General features: G+C 45.3%; 1 protein-coding gene across 2 annotated transcripts in view; it reads right to left on the minus strand.

The window, feature by feature from the left end:
• MAP3K21 (mitogen-activated protein kinase kinase kinase 21) overlaps window positions 1-24,976 on the minus strand; it is a 52,251-nt gene extending 27,275 nt beyond the window's left edge. For both annotated transcript variants that reach the window (XM_039248844.1, XM_039248843.1), the window contains exons 1-4: window positions 24,053-24,976; window positions 6,784-6,964; window positions 1,417-1,565; window positions 183-358 (exon numbers count right to left, since the gene is read on the minus strand). In XM_039248844.1, coding sequence (XP_039104775.1) covers window positions 183-358; window positions 1,417-1,565; window positions 6,784-6,964; window positions 24,053-24,878 — 1,332 coding nt within the window. In that variant the 5' untranslated portion in view covers window positions 24,879-24,976. The remainder of the gene's footprint in view (window positions 1-182; window positions 359-1,416; window positions 1,566-6,783; window positions 6,965-24,052) is intronic.
• Window positions 24,977-25,843: the final 867 nt, after the last annotated feature.

The raw sequence follows: 25,843 nt of genomic DNA on the forward strand, positions 1-25,843 counted from the left end.
AAAAGATAGTTTCTTTTCCAACTATACATTTCGAGGACACTTGTGTTTTGTTTCATCTTAGCCGGAAGAATCAATAACTATTCACGTCTGAAAATCTTTTACAATAATGCTAACAGTGCTCTTGACTCGTGTTTTCCATAATCCTCAAAGAACATCTTGGGCAATGAATGTATCTCTCTCACCTTTTCCTTGGTTCTCAGTTCATCAAACATTTGCTGAATTTCTAGCTTCCAGTCATCTTGCATGGAATGAAAAGACTCCTGGGGCATATCAGTCATAACTGCCTTTTCGATAGCAGTCAGTTGTTCAAGGATTAAGGCAAATGATGGACGGATGTGAGGGTCCTGTTGCCAGCACTCTGAAATAAACCAGAACCATATTAATTCCATACCTTAGCATCGGCCGGATTTTCAGCCCATGTTGATGGTGTCTGCTGAAGATCTGAAAAATCAACTGATGCTGATTTTGAAAATTTTATTTTACACAGTGCCCAGGTCAGTGGCGTGTATAATATTTGCTGCTAGGTAAGGCTCTTGTTCTTTCTCTTATACATTTTTTTAAATGTTTTATTTTTACTTTTTTGAGACAGAGAGAGACAGGGCTTGAGTGGGGGAGGGGCAGGAGAGACAGGGAATCACAGAATCTGAAGCAGGCTCCAGGCTCTGAGCGGATAGCAGAGCCCAACATGGGGCTCGAACCCACGGACTGTGAGATCATGACCTGAGCCAAAGTCGGCTGCCCAACTGACTGAGCCACCCAGGCGCCCCTTGTTCTTTCTCTTATATGACACAAATGCTGGATGTGTACGTTCCATGCCTTACCATGAGCTGTGTGTACCAAGGGCCTATGCTGCCCTGACCGGGTAATTTACAGAGTTCTAGAAGCTGACCCAAGAAAACTGAAATCTCTAAAATGCTATAATCACATGAGAGGTTCTAAGAAATGGCCTCATAATGAAGGAAGGTAACTAGCTGCTTACAGAAGGAGTTAGTTAATTTTTAAAAGATAAGCATCAACTAGATAAGGCCATGGCAAAACCAAGCCGGTTAAGATCGTAAAACATTTCTGATCATTAGGTAGGATTTAAAATAGCAGAATGGAGCCAACTAAATTCTGTCTTTGAACTCTACTGGTGTACACGGGGAAAACTTTATTACCATTCGGTTGGATTCTGTACATAAATGAGTCACTGATAAAACTGGATTGTTTTTGAAAAAGTTACTTAATCCATCAATACTTTACCTGACATCTGAGAGTGGAGAAAAGGTTTCTGATTCATAAAATGGTACCGTTGCTTAAAAGCATTTGAAAATTAGAATCACAGAAAAGTATCCTTTTGGATACAAATTACACAGATATTTTCCTGAGCGATTCCCCTTTCTTCCATAGACACACAAAACAGAGGTGCACAGATACCTTTCATGAGCTTGGCAAACGGCTCAGGGCAGGTGGATGGAATGGGCAAAGTGAGCTTGTTGACGGCTACCCCGTAGGCCACAGCAAGCCCATCGATGCCACGGTAGGGGACTTCTCCTGTGAGCAGCTCCCACAGCAGGACTCCATAGCTGGAAAGCAAAATTGCCATGAAGTTAAATGGGTCAAAGGGTGTCTTCTTCTTCCAAACACAAGTGGTGGCATCGGAACCTTCATCCAGCTCCGATTAAAAATCTTCTCTTCTGGGGCGCCTGGGTAGCTCAGTCGGTTGAGCGCTGGGCTCTCTTGTCAGGAGGCTGAAGACTAGCCCCACAGAAATCTCGTGCTATACCCTACAGGACTTAGATGGAGCTATGTTGAGTATTTTTATTTATTTTTCATTATTTTTAAAAAATTTTTGTTTATTTAGTTTTGAGACAGAGAGACAGAGCACGAGCGGGGGAGGGGCAGAGAAAGAGGGAGACAACAGAATCTGAAGTGGGCTCCAGGCTCCGAGCTGTCAGCACAGAGCCTGATGCGGGGCTCGGACCCACAAACCGTGAGATCTTGACCTGAGCTGAAGTCGGCTGCTTAACCGACTGAGCCACCCAGGCAGCCCCATGTTGGCTATTTTTAAATGGCTGTCTTGAAATTGTTTCTCTTTCTGCCTTTCCCTTTATATTTTAAGAGATGTGTTACTAATATTTCTACCATATTGCTTAATTGTAATGGACCAGAAAAAAAAAAAAAATCAGCCTGGGCTTCCCTGTGCCTGCTGGTGGGACAAAACATCTCTTTTCTGTAACTCTGTATCCATTAGTGCCTTAGTTTCCCTTTATATTTTTTAAAACATGAAGTACCAATTATCTTTTGTTAAGACATGAAATATCAGAGCTGCTCCAGACATCCCATTTGATTTTTAATGGAAACACACAGGCAGGTGAGGGACAGTCATGTTTGTTCTTTTTTAATTCTACTAACATAATGAGTACAGTCCTCTTTACTTTTCTAATCTTTGAAAAAAGTATTAACTTTACGTTAAAAAAAACACTTGAAATTTAGAGTGGTAATTTAATTCTCATTTCTTATGTTTGCTGCTTCTATGTAACATGTAAACATAGTTTTAAAGATAGCAGACAGAAAAATAGGTCTAAAGAAAAGACAGAACAGCTCAGAATAACACCAAAAATGCACTTAACTTTGGCAATGGACTTGCTTTCTGAGTCTCATTTGCTTATTTTCTGATCGAAAGAGATGTGGGGACTCAGAGCATCATAAATAGACTATAGCAAGCCCTTTCTGAAGGCGTGGTCTGCAAATAGAGCTGGAAACTCTCTGGATTCCAGGTTCAGGTCACCCCGGATATGATAACCTCTCATTCACCGACTTCTTCACTCATGCCTACTGGATGCTAGACTATACACTGAAAATGTTCAGAATAAGAAGGTAGCCATGGCGGGATGTTCCCAATCAGTGGGGCCTTAGGCATTCTCTCCCTGTTTGAGTCCTGAGGCCCCGGAGTCCAGAGCTCCTTCCACGAGTAGGCGGAGGAACAGGGCACCAGTGAAAGACAACTGGATCTTGACTCAGCAGACTGGAGTGCGAGTTTCGGGAGTATCACTTAGCTTACTAGCTATGTCTCCGCTCGCACAACCCTTAACAGGTGATCGTGAATTAGCTGATCTATAAAACAACAGTGACATCTGTCCTGCCATTTCAAAGCACTGTTTTATATTGGAAAAAAGGGGGATCTCTAATGCAGTGCTTGTAAATTATATATGTAATGCTGTAACTATTAGCAATTAAGTGGAAGCCAAAATTTTCCAAAGGTAATTACCTGCTTGGTGTCATAAAAAGTATCTACATTATGGTGCATTCTCAGAGAAACTTTAATTCCAAGAAGAAGTAAACTTCATTTATAGATCAATCAACAAAAATCAAGTCAGAGGAGGAGACAAAAAAAAAATCCCTTAAAATGACTGAAAACTGTCTAAATTCAAAGCTACTTCCTTGCTATTCCCATTAGCACATAACAGAATGAAAACAAACAGTAACAATGACATAACTTTGCTTGTTGGGAGTTTCAACGAACGAGTAACTCAAGACAGGTCCTTTTTCTAGAGAGCAGAGGGCTTATGTTAAGAACTGATATGAAGAGATAGAACTATTTCAATGGGACTATGTGTAGAATGTAATGCATATACTTCTGTTCTCTGAAAATGGATAGGATACGGTATAAATAAAGCCATCTCCTAAGAGTTCAATGGCCTGATGAGCCAGGATGGTGTTAGCAGGACTCTGGCTCGCAGCCTGGGATGGGAGTGTACTACTTCTCAGCTTTATAACCCTGAGATTTCTTAACGTCTCAGTGCCGTGTGGTTACCTATTCTGTGGAGGTGCAGTGATCACAGGAGATACTGTAAAAATTCAATGACAACTGTTTAAGTTCCTTTCTGGTGTAATAGCCAGTAAGGAAGAAGGACGGTGAGAGATGATCAGTCTACTTACTAGTTAATGTACTCGTGCACATGCTAGTATACTCATCTACTGCACAGAGTGAGGTCATGTCTCTTGAATGACATTATTTTTACAGGACAGGAGATGCTGAGGCAAAGGAATGTGGAGTTCAGAGAGGGGCCTTCCCACCCCTCTGCATCCTGACATCCAAGGACTCAAGAGTACGGCTGAGTGTATGAATGCATTCTGCAGGGGTGTGGGATGTTTGGTTCCACAACTAGGCAGCTTGAGAGGTCAGCAGTTTCTAGTCCTTTCCATAGCGTTTCATGTTATTCTTGCATCACCTACTTTGTTTTCAGCTGCCAACTTTTACCAGCTTGGTATCCCTCTTCCCCTTCTAACGAGCTGCTTTTACTGGAAATCAGATCATCGAACTTGCAAAAACAGAGTTAGAAATAAATAGATTTTGAGAGAAGATCTCTCCAAGGAGTATATGGACCTAAGGACCCCTATTTTGGCTAGCTTTAGATTTTTTTTTTTTTTTTTTTGCTTATCTCCTGATTCTTCTCTGTTTACAATAGATGCAGTTGCTATAAAGCATTTATACAGATAGTCCAGCATTTACACAGCTTGTAATTATACGGTTTATAAGAGAAGCACACAAAATGAAAGGGTTATAGCCTTAAGTAATGTTACTTGGAATGTAAAATTGGTCCTGATGTATTTACCAGCTTTTAGAGTCCTGAAGTAGAATTTCTCAATAGAATCACCTCTTCCAATGGAGTATTTTGGTATTATCATTTGGCCAAAAAACTACTGTGAGTAAATCAAGAAAAACATATTTCATGTTTCCTAACAACACATCTGCTCAGTCTCCACCAGCAGAGAGTCTAATTCATTAAGTGAGGGATGAAGTTCAAGCACTTGTGGTTTTCAAAAACACTCCTAAGACACTCTGGAACCCCAACCCAGTTGATAAATTCCTTAAAAGTCCTAAGTAGAACAATTCAGTTCTATTTAAAATGTGGAGGATAAGCTTTAAATTAAAAGAAATAACCTTAGACCTTCTAGTAACAGAAAGTCTGTCACTAACTGGATGTGTGAATGGGAGAGAGTAATTTCTGCAGTATCCAATGATTAAAAGGGGAAAACAATTTTTGTGGATCCCAAATTCGGAAGGTGGGTCTGAGTTCCAATCGCAGTTTCGCTACCAAACAGATAGAAACTCTTAGCAAGTGACACTTCTCTCAGCTAGACTTTTTATTGTGTAAAAAACAAAACAAAACAAAACAAAAACCCCTGGAGTTTTAATCATTTCACAAACTACTAAGATGGCTGGAGTCAAAAAAGAATCTGAGATGGGGCGCCTGGGTGGCTTAGGTGGTTGAGCGTCCGACTTTCGCTTAGGTTATGATCTCGCGGTTAGTGGGTTCGAGCCCCACGTGGGGCTCTGTGCTGGCTGCCAGCTCAGAGCCTGGAGCCTGTTTTGGAGTCTGTGTCTCCCTCTCTTTCTGACCCTCCCCTGCTCACGCTGTCTCTCTCTCTCTCCTAGAAATAAATAAAAATATTAAAAAAAAAAAAAAAAAAAGAATCTGAGAACAACAAGTGTTGGCAAGGATGTGGAGAAGTCAGTAGCCGAGACGCTGATCGTGGATGCAAACAGGTGCTTTAGAAAACGATCTGGTGGTCCTTGAACGATGACCACGCATGGAATTACCACATGGTCCAGGGGCTTGCTCCCTAGGTATGGACCCAAGAGAACTGAAAACCTACATCCTCACAAACACTTGTTCATGATTGTCCACAGCAGCATTATGCAGAATCGTCAAAGCGAGGAAACGACTCAAGCCCGTCACCTGATTGATGGACAAACAAAAGGTGGCAATCAGCCCAATGGAAGATTACTTGGCAATAAAGAAGGATATCCTGACCTGTTCTACAACTTGAACCTTGAAAACATGAGGCTAATTGAAAACGCCAGTCACAGAGGGCCATGTGTCGTGTGCCTACATCTACAGGAAATGCCCAGAATAGGCAAATCCAAAGATACAAAATGTAGATTAGCAGTTGCCTGGGGCGGGGAGGGATAGGGGTCCAGAGTGATGGCTGAGGTGCACAGGATTTCTTTTTTGGATTATGAAAATGTTCTAAAAATTGTACTGATAGATATGCAATTCTAGTAATATGCTAAAAGCCATTGAACTGTACATTTCAATGGGTAGACTGTGTGGCATGCAAATCATATCTAAAAAACAGTAAAAAAAATCTAGAATTTTAACACTAGCTACAGAAGATGATCTTTAAATAAAGGTACGTAAGCTCTTGGCACATTGTAACTGTTGAACATACTGATTCTTCTTTGTTGTTCTATTACTGATAGCATATTTGTGCCTCGATGAGACATAGCTGAATGGAAAATCTAGCTAACCTGGGAACCCATTCACTCCAGCCCTCCATCCTCAAACTAGAAGCTTTAATCTTTAGATGATACAAACTATGAAATGAAGGAGTGGATCTGAATTTGGTTCTCAAAGTCCTTCCGTGCTATTATTGTCTGTAAATCATGAGGCATCAACATTTTACTTAAAAAAAAAAAAAAAAGTAAACACGTACTATTGTTTATGACAAGCCTTACAAAAGCTAGGCATTAGTGTTAACTCAAGTTACAAGCAGTTTTCATCAAACCTCAGATTGAACGAGAAGGTTCTCCTACCAAGTGGCAGTCATGATGATAAAAACCTCAAGTTACCTGTCCTGTTGTGCTTACATCTTGACCCAAACTAAGAAATCTGCAAAAAAAAAGGTCTGCATTCTCTGTTAGGCTCAGTTCCCGAATACTTTGGGACTCATTTAAAGGAAGCAGAGTGGCCAGTTTCTGCTGACGTCTGCGTTCGCAAAAGGCAGGGTGCTCACCTCCAGATGTCGCTTCCTTTAGAGAACAAGGAGGACTTGATGACTTCAGGGGCCATCCAAGCGTACGTGCCCGCCGTGCTCATTTTGGTAGTCCTCTGCCATTCTCTCGCTAACCCAAAATCGGTGATCTTCAACGTTTTATTGCAGATGTCATCATGCTCTATCTTCTCAAGCAGCAAAACTTAAAAAAAAAAAAAAAAGAAGAATCAAAGTCGAAAGTGGAGTATTTTCATATTCTTCTAATTTTCTGATCCCCAATGTTTCTTTGGTATTTAAGAGACAACCTTCACAGCAGCCGGAAGAGAAAGGAGAATGGGCTTGTATTTTACATCTAACCTTACTTCCATCACCTATGTCATAACCTTTACTGGGTCATTAGGGCCTGCAGGGACAAGCTGTTGTTTTTAATCCACAGGCACAAGACAGCTTAGCACTCTTTATGAATGTTTCCTTTTATGAGAAAGTAAATGATTTCTGGTGGCGAGAAATGTTTACTGAAGTATCACAGATAGGATCAGAAGTCTGTTCGAGTGTCCCTGGGAAGAAAAGAATATACTGTTTTCTTCCTAGAAGTTAGGTCCTGAGCTACATGCAGAGCCTCTGCTACTGAATGTATTCAAGAACACAGCAAACAGATGACGTGTCTCCATAAATCATTACTACCAAACAGTATCTTGGAGTATATTTACAAAATGGGTATAGGTTTTTAACTAGAGATACTTGATGAGCTAGGATTGCTTTGAAGCTCACAATAGAGTAAAAAGTAAAAGCTTTAGATAAACATTATGCAGGCGCTGCTTTTCCTAGTCCTCAGCCTCCTGACAACGTAACAGAATGCCCAGGGCAACTTCCAGGAGCTGAGCTCACGCAGAGTCAGTCCCTGAGCTCTCCTGTAACAGTAGCTAAAAAAAACATGCTTCTCCGTCTCTCCCCACCTGCACCTGTCCACCCTGTCCTTTCAAGCACCTGGGGTTCTTCCCTCTCCCTGCCTGACTTCCCTCTGCCTATGACCACGCAGAACCGTTCCTGAGTTTTTCCATGTGGCTCTTAACGTAGCTACCTACCCGGCTTCCTCCTTCCCATCTGCTACAAAGGGAAGGGTTTACACCTACTATTCTTGCTAACTTATCTCACTCCTTCCTTAAAATCCTGCATTCTGCCACGTAGCTCCACGGGTCTTTTCCCACCGCACCCCCCACCTCCATTCTCTACTTCTGTCACAACTGGCCAGGATAAGGCATCTGCCAGCAGATTCATCTTCCTAAAGTGTTGCAGCATTCCTTTATTTATTTAAAAAAATTTTTTTAAATGTTTTATTTATTTTTGAGAGAGAGATACGTGACAGCATGAGCAGGGTAGGGTCAGAGAGAGAGGGAGACACAGAATCTGAAACAGGCTCCAGGCTCCCAGCTAGCTGTCAGCACAGAGCCCGACGCGGGGCTCGAACCCATGAACCGTGAGATCATGACCTGAGCCGAAGTCGGACGCTTAACCGACTGAGCCACCCGGCGCCCCAGCATTCCTTTATTTTTAAACCTTCCACACACAAACTCCCAGGATAGGTAACAACGTGAAGGAAGCTGGAAACCATCACAAGTGAAAGAAGGCCGACATGAAAGGTTACATGCTGTGATTCCATATGTATCCTGGAAAAGGGACAGAAGCCAGTGCCCGCCGGAGGCTGCCGGCATGGGCTTCACTGCAAAGCTCCACAAGAGAACTTTCTGGGGCCGTGCAAATTCTCCATCTTGGTGGTGGGGGCGGTAGTTGTTACAGGATGATATATATTCGTCAAAACTCGTCAAACTGAACTCCTTCAGAGGGTAAATGTTACTGTATGTGAATTATAGGGTAGTAAACCTGCATTAAAAAAACCAAAAGCAAAAACTCGCATGGTTCCGCACGGCTCACAGATAATGTCCACGCTCCAAATTGGGTCACCAGAGCCTCTACCTCTGCACAGCCACCTGCCTTTCAGACAACATCATCTTCCTCTATATGCGTTTCCTCCACTTAAACCCCTCATCCGGCCCAGTGCCCTCTTGGGAAGCCACCTTCCAAACACCCCTAAGGAAAGGGAATTACTCCCATCCCCTTACTCCCACGAACCTTGTGTTTCTATTACAACCCTCATAAAGCATAAGGTACTAGAAGTACTTGTTTTCACTGCCGACTTCTCCACTAAACTCAGCTCTGAGAGAGTGCGTGTGTGAGTTAGAGAGTGGAAGAGAGAAAGAGAGAGTGAGAGAGAGAAAAAGTTGGTGGGGAGAAGAGGAAGCTGAGGACAAAGAGGCTCGATTCACATTCATACTCATGTTATCTAAGCTGTGTCACCGTCTTCGTCAAGGCAGGTGCCTAATGCTTACAATGAACCAAAAATGCACATTGTTCCAGCTGCCCTTTGCACACGGCCCTCCCACCTAATAGAGGCAACAGCAAATTAATAAGACAGTTGCCAATAAGTGCTGAGCTTTCCTATACACCTTGCACACATCCATTATTTCATTCAAGACTCACAAAAATCCCAAGAGATGGGCCTTCATTATCAGAGGATGATGGGGACTGAAAAAAATAAAGCAACAGAATGAATCCACGTAAACAGCAATCCAAATTTCAGAGTCAATAGGGCCTTGTGTGTGTGTGTGGGGGTTGATACTCAGGTTTCAACTTGAAAACTAAAATGAAAATAGATCCATTTCATTGAGAATCAACTATCCAAACAAAATTGGGAAAACAGCGTAAAACATTCTTCTTTTTTGATTTACAGAACATGAGCATAAGGAGGCCCATTTTCCCAAACAGTTCTAAGAACAATGAACATTTACCAGGTACGTTCTTTTCGTCTGATGCTTCGAAGGCATTTTAATCATAAGGCCCACACAGTGCAACAGGTTTATACTATTTATTATCTGAACTTTACAGATAAGGAGGCGGAGACACAAGTGTTGGGTAATCTGTCATGTGGCTAAGGAGCAGTGAAGCTCTAGCACTCTGACCCAGAGAAATACACTCCTAACTACTGTCTGCATTGCTCAGATGACAGCTTTCATCAATTTTTCACAAGAGCCTCCTTTATCCGGTAGAAATCTCCCTCCATTCAGGTGACCATTCTTTACTTTCTGATTTCCTATCATTGGCTAATTTTCAACCGATCTCAGCGGAGGCAATCTGGCCTCGTGAGGAAGAGCGTGCATGCTCTCTGGGACCAGACTGCTTGCTTTGGATTCTGTGCTTCTGTCCCTTTGCCTAGGTCATGGGAACTGGGACAGCAGGTGATTTGGGGGAAACAAGGGAAATATAGAAAATTCAGTTCCTAGGATTAAGTAGCTTTGTACATAAGTTAGGGCCATAAGTGTTAGGTGAAAAGATAATGGACAGAGCAACGTAATATGTGGATAATGAATGATCATAAAGATAAAATGGTCATTATTTTGTAGGATGCTCTAGAAGGTTTTCCTTAGGAAGCTGGACCTTGAGAATAGATGCAGTGTAGATGGACAGAAGGTTGTAATAAGCAAGCAATGAAAACGTCAAATGCTTAGAACGCTGGAACACAACATTTTGTAAAGATCACTCACACACACACACACACACACACACACACACACACACCCTTTATCAATGGGTTTGAAAGTGTTTTCAGTAAGTTTTTCAAAATCATCTTCATGGGCTTCAGGGAATCTCTTTTTCAAGACTTGAAATTTCACTTGGCAGTGGATTCACCTTTTGTCTGCATATGGTCAAATGTTTACAAAATGAAACAGTCATAAAGTCAAAGAGTTCATGCAACTGGAGAGAGCCAAAACTGGATTTATTTTTTAAAGGGTTTTTATTTTTGAGAGAGAGGGGGTGAGAGGCGGAGAGAGAAAGAGAGAGAGAGAGGGCATGTGTGCACAGGAAGGGGGGAGAGGCAGAATGGGCGGGGACAGAGGATCCCAGGCAGGCTCTGTGCTGATAGCAGTGAGCCCAAAGCTAGGTTCTAACTCAGGAACTGTGAGACCATGATCAGAGCCAAAGCTGGACACCCAACCGACTGAGCCCCTCAGGTGTTCCCAACACTAGATTTAAGCACGAAGAGGTATCTAAGTGGGGGACTTGCATAACCTGTCAATACTGAATAAATATTGCTGTGTTATAGCATTTCTTTCCCCAATTGACCTTCTAACTATGAGATTTAGAGAGCAAGGACCCCTTGGTCTATTTTTGTATCAATTAGATAGATGATGGAGAGCTTTAAGGTGGTTTACATGTCTGCCCTTGGTTTTACAGGTGGTGTAAGACACAAGACCAAAATTCTACCATTTTCCCTACTTTTAAATTCAATGGCGTACTATACAGTGAAGGATGGAGAAGAGTAGGGAAGAGACTCACTTTTGTTTAGAATAGCCTGATTCCTTCTATCCTTCTACACTGCATCTATTCTCAAGGTCCAGCATCCTGAGGAAAACCTTCTAGAGCATCCTACAAAATAATGACCGTTTCATCTTTCTGATCATTCATTATCCACATATTACATTGCTCTGTCCATTATCTTTTCACTTAACACTAATGGCCCTAACTTATGTACAAAGCTACTTAATCCTAGGAACTGAATTTTCTATATTTCCCTTGTTTCCCCCAATATTACCTAGCAAAGTACCCTCTACACTGAATGCTCAATGGACTAGTTGATCCTAATGATAACTATCACCAGTTCTAACAGTAAGACTACTGTCTACCATTTACAGAACCTCTTCTATGTATAGTCATTTTCACCCATTTAATATCTCCATTCATCTCCACACTATTCTATGAAGTGGGAATCACAATCCCTGGTATACAGTCTAGAAACGTGACCCAAGAGCATGCATCTACACACAGAGCCAGATCTCGGGTTCTGTCTGGGCTACTTCCCCAGTCTTCCGCAGTACTGAGGAAGCTACAGGTTGTAAGAAGGGGCCAAACAACCGGAAATGTCATTCTGTAGACTCTTAAGAGATTGATTTTTGAATTCTTCTTCCTCCCACCTCAGGTAAGGGCATATTTACTTCTCAGTCCTTATTCCTCACGAATATCAAGAAAAATAAATATCTAATCCCTGAAAACTCTAAATACTTAAACCACAGAAACAAACAAAAAACCAAGTGAACCAGCTACTTCATCAGAAGGATTACATTTTTCCACTTATACTACTACTAATTTCACTTTTAAACAATGGTTGTCCTTACCACTAAAAAACCCCAAATTAATGTCAAAATGGCTTGCAGTTCTAGAAAACATGGTCTCCTGAGCCATTTTCACATGTGTCTTCACTTTTTTTATAAACATCCGCCTGGGAAGGTGCAAGGGAGTACTGATGAAAACGGGCATAAAGATGCTTGTACCTCCAGAGGCCCCAGGAAGGCCTGGCAACGCTTGAAAAGCAAATAAAGGCCAAGAATGCTTGAGACTAACTGAAAACAGAACAGTGAGAACTAAAAACAAAATAAAATAGGGGCGCCTGGGTGGCTCCGTCAGGTAAGCGGCTGACTTCCGCTCAGGACATGATCTTGCAGTTGGTGGGTTCCAGCCCCATGTTGGGCTCTGTGCTGACAGCTCAGAACCTGGAGCCTGCTCTGGATTCTGTGTCTCCCTCTCTCTCTGCCCCTCCCTTGCTCACACTCTGTCTCTCCCTCTCTCTCTCAAAAATAAATAAAATTTTAAAAAATGAAATAGTTAAAGCTGATGGCTTTCTAAAGAAATGTCAGGGCAGAAGGTGCTCTGAGCAGCCTCCAAAGTGACGGTTTGGGGGCCCCTCCCCCCAGGCCCAGTCCAAAGTCTCCAAGGAGATAAATGCCTCCACACTTGGAACAGAAAACAAGTTAAAATAACATTCTGAATGTCAAACGTTTAGAGTTCCATGAAAGGCCCATTGTTTTGGGTTCTATTTCAGAGGTGTTCAGCAGAATTCCTGAAATTCCTTATCTTTTGGGCAAAGTGACCGAAACCAAAAATAGCCAGTGTTCCGACAGGTAGACTCGGGCACCTGGCCAGGTTTCAGCCTGAGGCCTCAAGGTCAGTGGCCAGTTTCCGCTTCCTGCCATTGACTGGGAAGGGCTGGAGCACACCAGCTGGCCACCAGGAGTGAGAATGTACAGACCAGGCGAATACACATTTTTGGCCCCAGAAATGGTAAATTCTTGTTAGTAACCTAGCGACGAGTATTTGAGCCCCCTTTTGTGAGACTTGAGTGAAGATTTTTGACCCTTGTTAGCCCTGTTCTTGAACAATCAGCCTTTACAACTTTGTACTTAGTCTACTTATTCAACCATGAGGCACTTGATTTTTCCGGCTCCTTTGAAGTTTCACATTGCTATGTTCAGAATTATCGCATATAATGTGTATTTTTTTTAAAGCAATTACACTGTATCCATTCTCTTTTCTCAACATTTACGGGATTGCTGCGTCCAAATTCCATTTGAGCCAAATGGGGTAGTTTCGATTAATGGTTAACTAGAAATATAGAATCAAAACAAAAGTCCTAAGAAAGAAGGCAGGTTGAGAGAAGCAAAATGTGAAAGAATACAGTATTAACAAACATTACTTCTCTCTGCCTAAGGAAGGTGACTCCGAGAATTTCAAGTCCGAAAACGACCATCTATAGGGATTAAGTGATAACTTTCTACCAAGTAGCAGCCCATTTGCACACATTTCTTTCCATCTCTTCCCCCACTGGCAGCATGTTGCCTCCCCCAACATACATACCACGCAGTCACTCATAGATCTGTGGAGGCAAATCTAAAATTCCCCCCTGGCCTTCAAGCTCCCTCTGGACCTCATTTGAAATGACCTTTCCAGTTCCGCTGGTGCCCTCCAAAATGAACCCTGCGTCCTAACAATTCTGGGCATTACCGGCCACCTCTGAAAAACACAACACTGCATCTTGGCACCTGCGGTATAGGACGCTTTCCCCTCCTCCCCTCTCTCCATAAAATCACACGGGGTGGGCACCTCACTTTTGGCATAAGCATCAGGGCACCAGCGCTGCTTCCCCTGGGGCACCACTTCCAAGTCTATAACCCTTTTGGAATCTCCAATTCCCCTTCTTCTCTCTAAAATAAATAAATAAATAAGAACAACGTTCTCACTTTCCTCCTATTCCGATAGTACAGGAGTCAGTAAATAACATCGCCCTTTGGGCGCCTTCCTCCAAGGCCTCAGCTAAAAGTTTCCACTTTCTAATGCCGCTTCCATGACACTTAAATAATGTCTTCTATCTGTCCCTCTCCTCTCTCTGATGATATTGTAAGCGACCGAGGGTAGAATTTGCATCTGAGTCTACCTTATTTATTTATTTACTTCTGCTGCAGAGCAACTGGCATTTTTACATGCTCAGTAGATATTTGTTCAATGAATGGGAACATAAATAGTATAAGGGGGAAAAATGAGTGTGAGGAAGGCGAACTGTTAGAAGCTTTCTCATGTGAGGTCAGCGGCTGCTGCGGAGAACCAAGTCAATTTCCACACTCCCGAAACAGTATTAGGAAACGAAGACTGTTCTGCAGAGAATTACAACAGGGTGGTTATTTTGAATTCCTCTCCGTCCGCAGCATCTGACACAGTGGCTCATCCTCCCTGGAAACACCTTCTTCGTTGACCTCCGGGGCATCCCCTGCTCCCTGGGGCTCCCTTTCTCTGCCAGCTGCTCCTTTTTCTGGTTCCTCCTTATCTCCCTGATCTCTAATTACTGCAGATCTCCAGGACTAGGGTCTTGGATCTCTGACTCTTCTATCTACTCACACCCCAGATAATTTCAGCCCCCCCCTCAGGGCTTTACATACCAGCTCGATGTGGATGACTCCCAAATGTTTACCTCTGCCCTGGATTCCCTTCCATCCATCCTCAAAGCTGCTGCCAGCGAGATCCTGTTTCAAAGCAAGTCATACCCCAGTTCTCAGTTCAAAATTCTCCAGTGTCATAGTAAAGTCAGAGATCTTGCAAGGCCGACAAGTCCCTGTCCCCACCCCCTCACGTCCTACTATTCAGCTCCGGTCCCCTCCTGCCACACTGGCCTCCTGCTTCGGGGATTTTGCAGGCTCTGTTCCTGCTGTGAAAGTTTTCTTTTCCAGACGGCCTGTTCCCCCACTTCTTCAGGTTTTCCTGATAAACCACCTTGGCTGGAAGGCCTTCCTTACCCATTCAACCTAAAACTTCACCTGCTCACCTCAACAGATGCGCCCTCTTCACACTAAGGTTTACCAATTCTCCCACATGCCACATCTTTCATGATTTAGCACTTTTTTTTCAAAAATTTTTAATGTTTTATTTCTGAGAGAGACAGCTTGAGCAGGGGAGGGTCAGAGAGAGAGGGAGACACAGAATCTGAAGCAGGATCCAGGCTGTGAGCTAGCTGTCAGCACAGAGCCCGATGCGGGGCTTGAACCCACAAACCGTGAGATCATGACCTGAGCCCAAGTCGGATGCCCAACCAACTGAGCCACCCAGGCGCTCCATGATTTAGCATTTAACATCTGTGTTGTTTACTGCATTGGACGTTCTAGGAGCAGAGGAATGCGTTCCTGCTTTGCTCATTACTGAACACCAAGAGCCTCTCAGAGAGCTCCTGGCACAGAGTACATAATCAATAAATAACTGCTGCATACATGAATGCGTTAGCTGACCAAACGCAAGAAGATGGACCTCTAGAAAGAAAACGCAGACATGCCAGCTAAAATAAAGTTTCACATTGCTCTTGCGCCCGATCCAAAAGCTGCCGTACAAACCTTTGCCTGGACACATACAATAATTCGGTCTTAATGAGAAAACTTCTTACATTTCATCATGTGTGAAAACCTAGATTCAATATTTGTGTCACCTTAGTCGTTTCAGAAGGTCAGTGACAAAGCAAACAGAAGGAAGGATTCTTCCACTAGATGCTACGCTAATGTGTTAGGGAACGGAAAGCCACAGAGCTGATATTACTGGATTCAACATTTGCAGGAAAGCAGAAACTGAATACACTCCTTCAAGTCACCTTGTGCCAGTAATAACTCAAACATTCCTACCTGCGATCAAGACTCTCCCCCAGATGGCACGTGATTTGGTCTTTTTCCAATAGCTTAGAGCGCGGGGACTAGTAATGAAACCTGGTGGCGAAATGGTTGCAATAGCAACATAGTTCTTTGTGCCTCCTCCTTGACCCTCAGCTTATCAACCCAAGTTACAAGCCGACCTGTCGCAGCAGGCAGATGGAAGTGTCTATACAGAGGACAATACTCCAGCCTGTGTCCTCAGAGTGCTGGCTCGTCCCAATCAAGCGATAGCCAAATCAAAAAACCTCTCCCCCTAATCAAACTGAATAAATATATGATTTCACGGTACCATCTACTGCAGCATGACTAACAATGATGTTAAGGTTGAAGAAAACTTTTAGGCGTCAAGGAGTTCACACGGAAAACTTCAGGAAACATTTAAAGCACTCAAAGTATTTCTAGGTAACATCTAAAAATGAGCATCCTCACCAGCTTACACTCAGATTGTGTCTTACAGTTTCTCAAACACCTTGATGTATACCAGGAGTCAGCAAACCACGCCCCATGGGCCAAGTCCAGCCCAATGTCTACTTTGTAAATAAAGTTTTATTGGAACACAGCCTCACTCATTTGTTTACATACTGTCTATGGATGCTTTCGGCTACAACAGCAGAGCTGACCAACGGCAACAGAGACCTTAAATATTTACTGTCTGGAACTTCATGGGAAAAGTGTGCCGACATCAGGAGTACATTCTCTCCCTTTACCCTCACATCACCCTATTCAGGAAGCAGTGCCTGTGAGCCCACAGCTGGTGAACTGTGGAGTCAGAGTGCACACCTCAGTCACCCAATGTCAAAGGGACAAATGCTTAGAAATATTCCTTTCCCCAGAGCCACAAGCCCAGAACAAGCTACCTATACTCTCACTCTGGTGCCTTCTATGACCAACCATCCCATTGCCTCACACAGTGAACTGGATTTGAGATGCCGTCTGTATTCATGGAAGAATGTATAGATCAACCCAGAAAACCATTAAGAAGGAACCCACAGATCTGGCCCGTGGAACAATTTCCAAACCTGGCTCTGCATTTATATCACCCGGAAGCTTTTTAAAAAACATACTGCTGCCTCAAAAGCCCAGATGGATTGAGTGAATAGAATTAAATTTGTGTCAAAGCAAGTTAGTAAAAACATTAATGGTAGGAGAGTGTGTAAGTGCTCGCTGAGAGTTCCTTTAATTGTGTATTCTAAGATTTTTGAAAAATAAAATGGTAGAAAAAAATTCATTGCTTGTTGCCAACCACGGTCAACGAAATCAGAACATCCAAAAATAAGACAAGGGATTTCACTCTTTAAAAGCTTGTGAGGACCTTCTGATACCACATTTGGTGTAAGAACAGCTGCTCCAGAGTGTATCCTTTACCAACACAACTCATCATCTGGCCTAGGGGGTCTCAAAGTATGGTCCAGGGACCCCTGGGCATCCCTGAGGTGGCAACAGATTAAATGCAGAAGCAGATGTGAACATCCATTTGTCTTCTATTAAGTCTGTCATTGAAGTGAGCTTCAAAAGCGTAAAGCAATGTCACTCTTTTTTCTCAATTTGCCTTGGAAAATAAGAGTGTTTTTTTCCTCTCTCCATTAAGAATGCTATGTTAACATGTAATGGCTCTGCTATTGTTCTATTATTAAATGTTTTTAAGTTTATCATGTCAGGCTTCTAACTTGGTAAGTATCAGTAGCTATAGCCCACGTAAACAACCGCTCTTTGGGGTCCTGATAATAAATATTTGGGAACTGTTCATCCAGGGAGTAGATGGAGAAGATAAATGCTCAGTTTCTGGGATTAGAGGCTCTGGATTCAACTCTCTGACAAACCAAGGGACCTTGATAAAGGCAAGTAAACCCTGGCTTCAGTTTCTTCATCTGTATAATGGGGATAGGCAGAAGGCTGCTGTGAGGGAGGCATCAATGAGATTCAAGTTTGGGCAGTACCCAGTACTTTGGAAGCATTAGATGTGGGTGCGTCGCTGTTCCTGTTACGGCCATTGCTTAGTTAAAGCACGTAAGGTGAAGCAGCAGTTGAGAGAGATGAATTTGTAAAAATAACTAAATGCACACTGCTTGGAGGTCAACTGTACAAATCTGTTTCAGGCTCCCAAATAAAACCAGCACAGTTCTGCCTGCCCATCTAAAAATCCTTGCTCTCCCCCCAACCCCACCTCCAGCCACCTGACACACCCCACTGAGATGTTTCACCTGTTGGGAGCTCCTCAGGGCCAGGGAGGGTTTGGGGACAGTCACTCTGACACTTGGCATGCACATCACCAGCCTGGAATGGTAAATCTGGTCACTATTTCCCAACTCTAGTGAATCAGAGAGAGAAAATGCTCTCAACGAACTCACCAAATAAACAGTGATTATAAAAACTAGGCTCTGGTCATAAATGATAAACAATTTACGTCAAACCGATGTCTAAGTATTTTAATTTTTACTGCCCTACTGATAATCTAGGATAGGACAGTCATAAACCAAATTATCCCAGGTTTAAGTTTCTTTTTTCCATACGGATGTTAATCTTTCAGCAGACCAGACCACATTCTTCCTTAAAACCTTGAATAGCTGGCTCTTGTTAGTCTATATATGCTAGTATGGCCTTCAAGACACCCACTCACCACCGTCCACATGCTAAACGCCTGTTTCTTTCCCACAAAACCCCTTCACTGCTCTTCATTCTAGCTGCACCTGACTACCCTTGGTTCCCTAAAAAAGACCTACGTTTTCATGTCAGTTTTTCCCCAAATGCCTTTGATGGGTCAAAGAAACGTCAAACAGATTCCATGCCACCCTCCCCCCCCCCACCCCCCGGGCTCTGTCAGCATCCAAGAGAGGAATTCAGTAGGCTGTATCAGAAATCAAGAAATTCAGGCTCAGTGAGGTTATTCAACTTGCCCAAGGTCACGCAGCTTGTAAATGACAACACTGATAATCGAACCCTGGTCTGACAGACATGGAAGCCAATGCTCCCACCAGTAGCTACGCTGTCCTGGAGAAGTTCAACTCTTGCGTGCAAGCAGGGCTTTCAGACACCTTCTGAAATGAGTGGTGTGGTCTTCCCCTCTCTTCTTCCCTTTACTGTGCTTTGATCCACTTGACAATGACTACAAGCATGATCCAATCAGATGTGTCTGGTGGAGTCAGTCTGCATGATCCTGAACCAAATAACTGACCAGTCCGCATGATCCTGAACCAAATAACTGACCACTCCGCCCCCCACCACCTTATAGCTATAAAAATATGAGTGCTGGCCTAGTTATTTGTAATACACAAGTCTGAAAATGGTAGGGGAAGATGTGGGGACCCTTTGTCATTGCTGTTCTTCTAAAATATATCCTTTACTATCTTTGTTTGTTTCAGGATCAGATTAGCCCTTGCCACCTTCGAGGTATCTGTACTCATCTCCCTGCGCCCCTTGGAGTCGAAGGAGGCTGTGGCATGAAGCTACATGTCTGGAGTAAAAGAACAGATGAGAGAAGGAAGAAGATGCAGGTCTTTTAACTGATAATAGCGTAATTAATAGCTCCTTCAAATCACTCTGATGAGCTATTTAAGCACCTTATTTGGAGATTACAGTTCCTATAATTTTCTCAAATGGTTCCTTTATTTACACTGTACTAATGAGAAAAACTAAAAAAAAAATTAGATTCCTTTTGTAGTTTGTTTTAGTGAGAGCTCTAAATTGCATTTGATCATAAATAGAACTCTATTTATTGATTGTAAATGCCATTGTAGATAATAATATATATATAATAATTATTCCCCAAAAGGCTAAAAAAAAGTCAGAATAAAAAGATGCTTAATCGCTGAAATGAGAAGTATAAAAGTAAGTAGCTGCCAAAAATCTGTGGCTCTGTTTCTCATGGGATGTTGATTTTCTGCTAAAAGCACTACCACCATCACAACGCAGTAAGCAGTATTAAAAAACAAGCAAACAAACAAAAATTATGCCACAAGAAATCTTTTTTTTATCCCGAATCATGCCAGAATGACATGACACTGACTCAATTCTACTAATTCAAACCATCCTCAGTAATTTGCATTTTGGACCAGTTTATCTTCACACCTCCTTTGGTAACTTCCCTGAAAACCACTTCCACCGCTGCCACCACCTTGGGTGACATCAATGTCCTCTTTGGCCGGAGCAACCTCAACAGCCTCTGCATAGGCCAATTTCAAGTCCATTCTCCACAGCAGCCAGAGTCATCTGGTAAATGCACAATCAGATCCCACCACTCCTCTGCACAGATTGATTCCAGGCTCCAGACAGACAGCGCAGGGAGTGGACTCCCCCCCACCCCCGGCCCCCGCAAACGGGTCATGGCCACAAGCCCCGCCATGCCTACCTCTACTCCACCCTCTGCCTCAGCCTCCCTGTCTTCCCTCCCCTCCCTGGGAAGTGAGCTCATTTCTGCTTCATTCTCCCTTTGCCCTTTGCTCGACTCATGCCCCCTCCTCACCCACGTCTCTGTGTCACTCCTCAGAGTGGCACCTCTTGACCACCCCTGATCGACCAACACCCTCACCCTCGGCCCCATCACTATCTGCAACCACCATGCTTAATTCTCCTGACCGCACTCACTCACATTTGCCATTGCAAAGCTACCATCTACCTTTCTTACTAGACCACGTCCTATGCCAGCAGGGATATTGCCATCTGGTTTGCCGCTGTGTCCCTAGGGCCCAGTAGTGACTGGGGGTGGGGTGGGGGAGGGCTCAAGGTTTATTGAATAAATGCACACGGTGATTTTTCTCTCTTCTCTGCAGGGGTGGAAAACTGGCCATGTTCGTAGGAACCCATGTTGCCCCATCCTGCTCTCTAATTGTTGCGTACAGGTATTTTCTACCTACTTTGCATCCCGGGAGTGACAGGTCCTAGCATATTTTACCAACAAAAATGATGCTTAAAATGTGTGAATTTGGCTCAACATTCAATCTTTCACTGTGAGAAAAGGAACAAAGTAGTGTATTCTAGCACAACACAGCTATTATTTCAACATAAACACTGTCTCAAACATGATAAAACTTGAGAAGGCCAATGAGAAAACAGGAACGAAGAAATACCAAGAGCCATATCTTCCTATGACAAATTTAAACATTTGTTTTAAACAATAATTTCAACTAACTTAGCTCCAGGTAGTTATACACTGGCTCTTTGTAGGCTCCAGCATGAAGATAAAATCCGATATTGATTTCTTAAACCTAGTTTACATTATCATTAACTCACTACCACCATTAGCAAATAACCAATAAATTCAAACAAAACACACTGTGATAGAATTTCTGCTGGTCTCAAACGTCTGAACAAGAAGTTATGGCTTCAGGGGCAGCCGGGTGGCTCAGTCAGTTAGGCCTCTTGATTTCTTGGTTTTAGCTCAGGTCATGATCTCATGATTTGTGAGTTTGAGCCCTGCACTGGGTTCCACGCTGATAGTGCAGGGTCTGCTTAGGAATCTCTCTCTCTGCCCCTACCCTGCTTGTACTCGTGCTCTCTCTCTCAAAATAAATAAATAAACTTTAACAAAAAAGAAGATATGGCATCCTAGATCACAAGAGAATTCCCAAAGTATCTGCATTTATTCATTGAATAAGTAAGGCCAGAGAGTGAGGATAAGGCAATGTGCTAGGCACTGTCATTTGCACATTTTAGGACCTACTAAAAATATTCATGTCATAGCAATTTGAAAACTGTAGCAATGGTCCCTACTGTAACAAGTAATTGGCTAGGCTAGCGACCAATCCAATTACATCTTTTCCAAAGCACAACAATTTAAAGCAAAGACAACCTTGCCTCACCACTAAAGACATTAAAATGCTCCAGGAAGTTTGGCAGTTTATTCTGAGAGTGAAAATGCTTTCAGAAACTTAAGTTGCAGCATAAAATCACCTCCAAACGACACGTCTACCACCCGCACAGGAGTCTACGTGCCGCTGTTCCAGTCTCCTGCTGTCAATAAAAACCACTTAACAACGTTATTATTCCAGGGTCATGTTATTTTTTTTTTTTTTTTTTTTTTTTTTTTTTACTACTTAATGGTATTAGCTTTCTGAAATATTTTAGTTCATTTAAAAAGGTTTGTGACTGGAACATGGATTATTCTCCATGTTCTTTGACAAACATAAGCAAACGTACTCTGCCTTTGTGAACAGATTCGTAAAGACGGCAAGCGTTATCACCATCCAACAAGGCAGACTAAGCATAATGCAAAATAATAGTTATAGGCCCTTCTCCTTTTTTGATCTAAGGATCAACCTAACCCAAACTGTTTGCCTGTGTTGGTAATTGATGCCCTGTAACAGAATAAGTCTGTAGAATGGCAGGTTCCACGTGTATCATACTGTGGCAAATGTCCAGGCAGAGCAAGTAATGATGTTCTTTTCTGTCCTTAAAATACCCGGTTTTGCAAAAAAATAACCAACGGATAAGGGCTTGCAGGACATCACTGGGGAGAGAGCTTATGGAACCCATAGACCTTGCACACAAACCTTGTTCTGTGGCAGCAGGTTACACACATCTTTCAACGAAAGCATATTCCTGGGGGTGCCTGGGTGGCTCAGTCCATTAAGCATCTGACTTTGGCTCAGGTCATGATCTCACGGTTGGTGGGTTCAAGCCCCGCGTCAGGCTGTGTGCTGACAGCTCAGAGCCTGGAGCCTGCTTCAGATTCTGTATCTCCTTGTCTCTCTGACCCTCCCCTGCTCTCTCTCTCTCAGAAATAAATAAAACATTAAAAAAAAAAAAAAAGAAAGAAAGCATATTCCCGGAGATAAGCACCAACGGGTAGTGAACACCGTCAGCTTTGAAGCATTTACAAAAATAAGTACATGGAAAACTGTGCTGTGTCTTTACTGTAACAAAGTCCAAAAGGAAATGGTCCTAAAGTCCTCCATGCGACCTCTGTCCAAACTCAGAACACACACGACTGCTGTCGTTTTTCTATGCCAGATCCTGTTTGAGTTTGCTTTCGGCACTGGAGTGGTTACAAACTAGACTGGAAGACTATAATTTATATCCGGGGTTAGCGGGAGTCCTAAAATAAAATCTCAAACAAAGTATCCACTGCTTGCATGTAGTTACCACTTAAACAGTCTGACTTCCATAATGAAAATGGGACATTAGTCATTTTCAAGTAAATTTCAGTGCCGAAGAATTCTGAATAGGAAAAAATACACACACATATAAATACATCATTGCTTCTTGTCACTCATTTTTTTCTGCAGGCTTGGGGAAGGACAATGTTTCCGTTTGGGTTAGCGCCTGTCCCAGCAGGTTTAACCAGGTTGAAAGACACTGGGCTGTGGAGGCCAAGGCCAGGTCTGGCTGCATCTTTAATCTTTCATGCAATTTCATCCCATCCTAAGAATATGAAGTGATCTTCAATGTTGAAAAACCAAGTTTAAACAGCAATCCCATTCACTCTTTTATAAGGTGAAATTTCATAGGATTCGGATGGAGCTCATTTGTCAGTTCTCTATTTACAGCTAGAAAAATTCATCTTGATTGAGAAACAAGGTAAAGGACTCAGGCCAGGTCCTCAAGATTTCAGGTACGTGTGGAATGACAAGGGGCTTGCCTGTAGCCTAAATGCACCTGATGGCACAAACTCGTGTTTATTTTCTGGAGACTTCATCAACATTCAAGCTACCAAACCAATGATAAAATTCCACTTCATGTGCGGAGATGTCTGGATGAAACTCTTCGGAAATTGTCAAAGGCCACGAGGCCATATTTAAAGTGATAAAGAGCGACGTCAATTCAGCACTTGTAAAGCTGAAGGCAAGGAGTTTGACGAAGCCCAGAAGGAGGGCCATGGGTTCCCCAGGTTAGGAGGCCCCAGTTTGCAGTTCCATAAAATGAGCCACTTACTGTACCTCAAAGCCAAACGGCACCGTGTGGTTTCCAGAAGATCTAGCTATTTAACAAGTGTTTAGTCAGCAAGCAAGACTGACCTGCCTTGTTTAAAAAGGTGCCCAAAAGCAACAAAGCAGAGTCAAGGTGAGTGTGTCACCTGCCCCAAAGCAAGTAACCAAGGTCTAGCGGGATCTCTGGGCCCTGGAAGGCCTGCTCGGGAGGTGCCCCTGGAGCAGGGAGGCTGACCCGCGCCTCGTTCCACCTGGTTCTGTGCCCGGGGTGGGGGTGGGGTGGGGCCGCCGGAGGCTGGCACCGCGGTGGGCCTCGCGGAGCAAGGCTGTGTCTCCCCCCCACCCCGGCCCACTTACTGTTGCTGGACTTGAGGTCCCGGTGCAGGATGGACACGACGGCCTCCTCGTGCAGGTAGAGCATGCCCCGCGCGATCTGCACAGCCCAGTTGACCAGCACGTGCGGGGGGATGCGGCGCGCGCGGCGCGCACCGGGCGCGCGCGGGTCCGGGGCGGCGTTGGCGGCGGCCAGCGCGCGGTTGAGCGCTCCGCCGCGGGCGAACTCCAGCACCAGGCAGAGGTGCGGCTGCTGCAGGCACACGCCGCGCAGCTCGATGATGTTGGGGTGCCGCAGCATGGCGAAGAGCCTCGCCTCCCGCCGCACGCTCTCGGCCGCCGCCGCCGCGTCCTGCTCCGGGTCGCGGCGCGCCGCCTTCACCGCCACCTCCTGGCCCTGCCAGGTGGCGCGGTACACCTGCCCGAAGCCGCCGGCGCCGATGAGCTCCTTGAGCTCCAGCCGCTCGAAGTCGACGTGCACCGGCGAGCGGGGCCGCGGCGGCGGTGGCGGCGGCGGCGCGGGGCCGGAGGCCGGGCGGCACGGCGCCACGTAGTTGGCGGGGAAGATGCCGAGGCGCCGCTGCACCTGGCCGGCCCACCAGCCCTCGTCGCCCGACACGGCGGCGTCCTGGGACAGCACCTCCACCAGCTGGCCGCGCCGCAGGCTCAGCTCGTCCTCGCCGCGCGCCTCGTAGTCGTACAGCGCGGCCCACAGCCCCGCTCCCGCCGCGGCCGGGGTGGAGGCCGAGCCGCCGGAGGAGGCGGACGACGACGACGCGGAGCCGGCGGGGGCGCCCCGGGCCGGGGACGCCGGCCTGTCAGCCGCGCCCTCGGCGCCCGGCAAGGCCATGGGGACGCGGCCGGGAGGGCGACGGCGGAGCCGGGCGGCGGGGCTCAGCCTCCTGGGCGGCTGGGGGCGCGCATGGTCCGGCCAGGAGGGGGAGTCGGGACTCGGGGACGCGGCGGTTCACGGGCCCACTACCCGTAGGCCCCGGCCTCGGTCCCCGTTCCGCCTGGGTCGCCTGTGCTGCTGCAGCGGTGCCCGCGGCGGCGGGCGCTGTGGCACCATGGTGGCGCGCTGGGCCTGCGGCGGGCCTGTGGCTGGCTGGGCCTAGCCGCCGCCTGAGCCCGCCCCGCCCCGCCCCGCCCCGCCAGGACCCGCCCCCCGCGCTGGCCCGCCAGGACCGCCCACCGAAGGCCCACCCCGCCAGGACCCGCCCACCGAAGGCCCGCCCCGCCCCGCCGGGACCCGCCCACCGCGCTGGCCCGCCACGCCCCCTCGCGGCCCACCCAGACCCCCTGGTGCCGGGAAGCCACCGCCGCTGACGCTCCGGGCCTTGGGTGCGCCGCCGCACCCACTCGACCCGGAAGGCGGAGCCGGCCGTGGGTGCACGAGGTTTTCTAGAAAAGTTAAGCCCAGGGTAAGGCTTCGGGAAGGCCACAGTTCTCCAAAAAGCAGGGCGCCGGCTGAGGAGGATCCGGTGCGCTGGGGCGCGACGCGAGCGACTAGGTTGCGGTTCTGGGACAGTCGCTGTGCATCTCAGAACAGGTCGCAAAACAGATCGGAGCCTTTCCAGACCAGTTCCCGGCCTGCGAGCGTTGGAAATCCACCGCCCAGCCCAGAACTAACCAGATTACGGATCCCCCGCGCAGTGAGCTGCAGGTTGTAGAGGCCCCAGATAACCCCGCGTTTGTCTTTCTTTACCGGTTCCTCAAGTGGGAAAGAACTGCGGGTCCCCAGGGAACCCCCAGGTTCGGGTTTAGGAAGCGTTGGCCACGACTTGGTGCTAGAATCGTTGGCCAGACATACTCCCA

Source organism: Hyaena hyaena, unplaced genomic scaffold, assembly GCF_003009895.1.
Source record: "Hyaena hyaena isolate Hyena2069 unplaced genomic scaffold, ASM300989v1 scaffold_319, whole genome shotgun sequence".
Taxonomy (NCBI): Eukaryota; Metazoa; Chordata; class Mammalia; order Carnivora; family Hyaenidae; genus Hyaena; species Hyaena hyaena.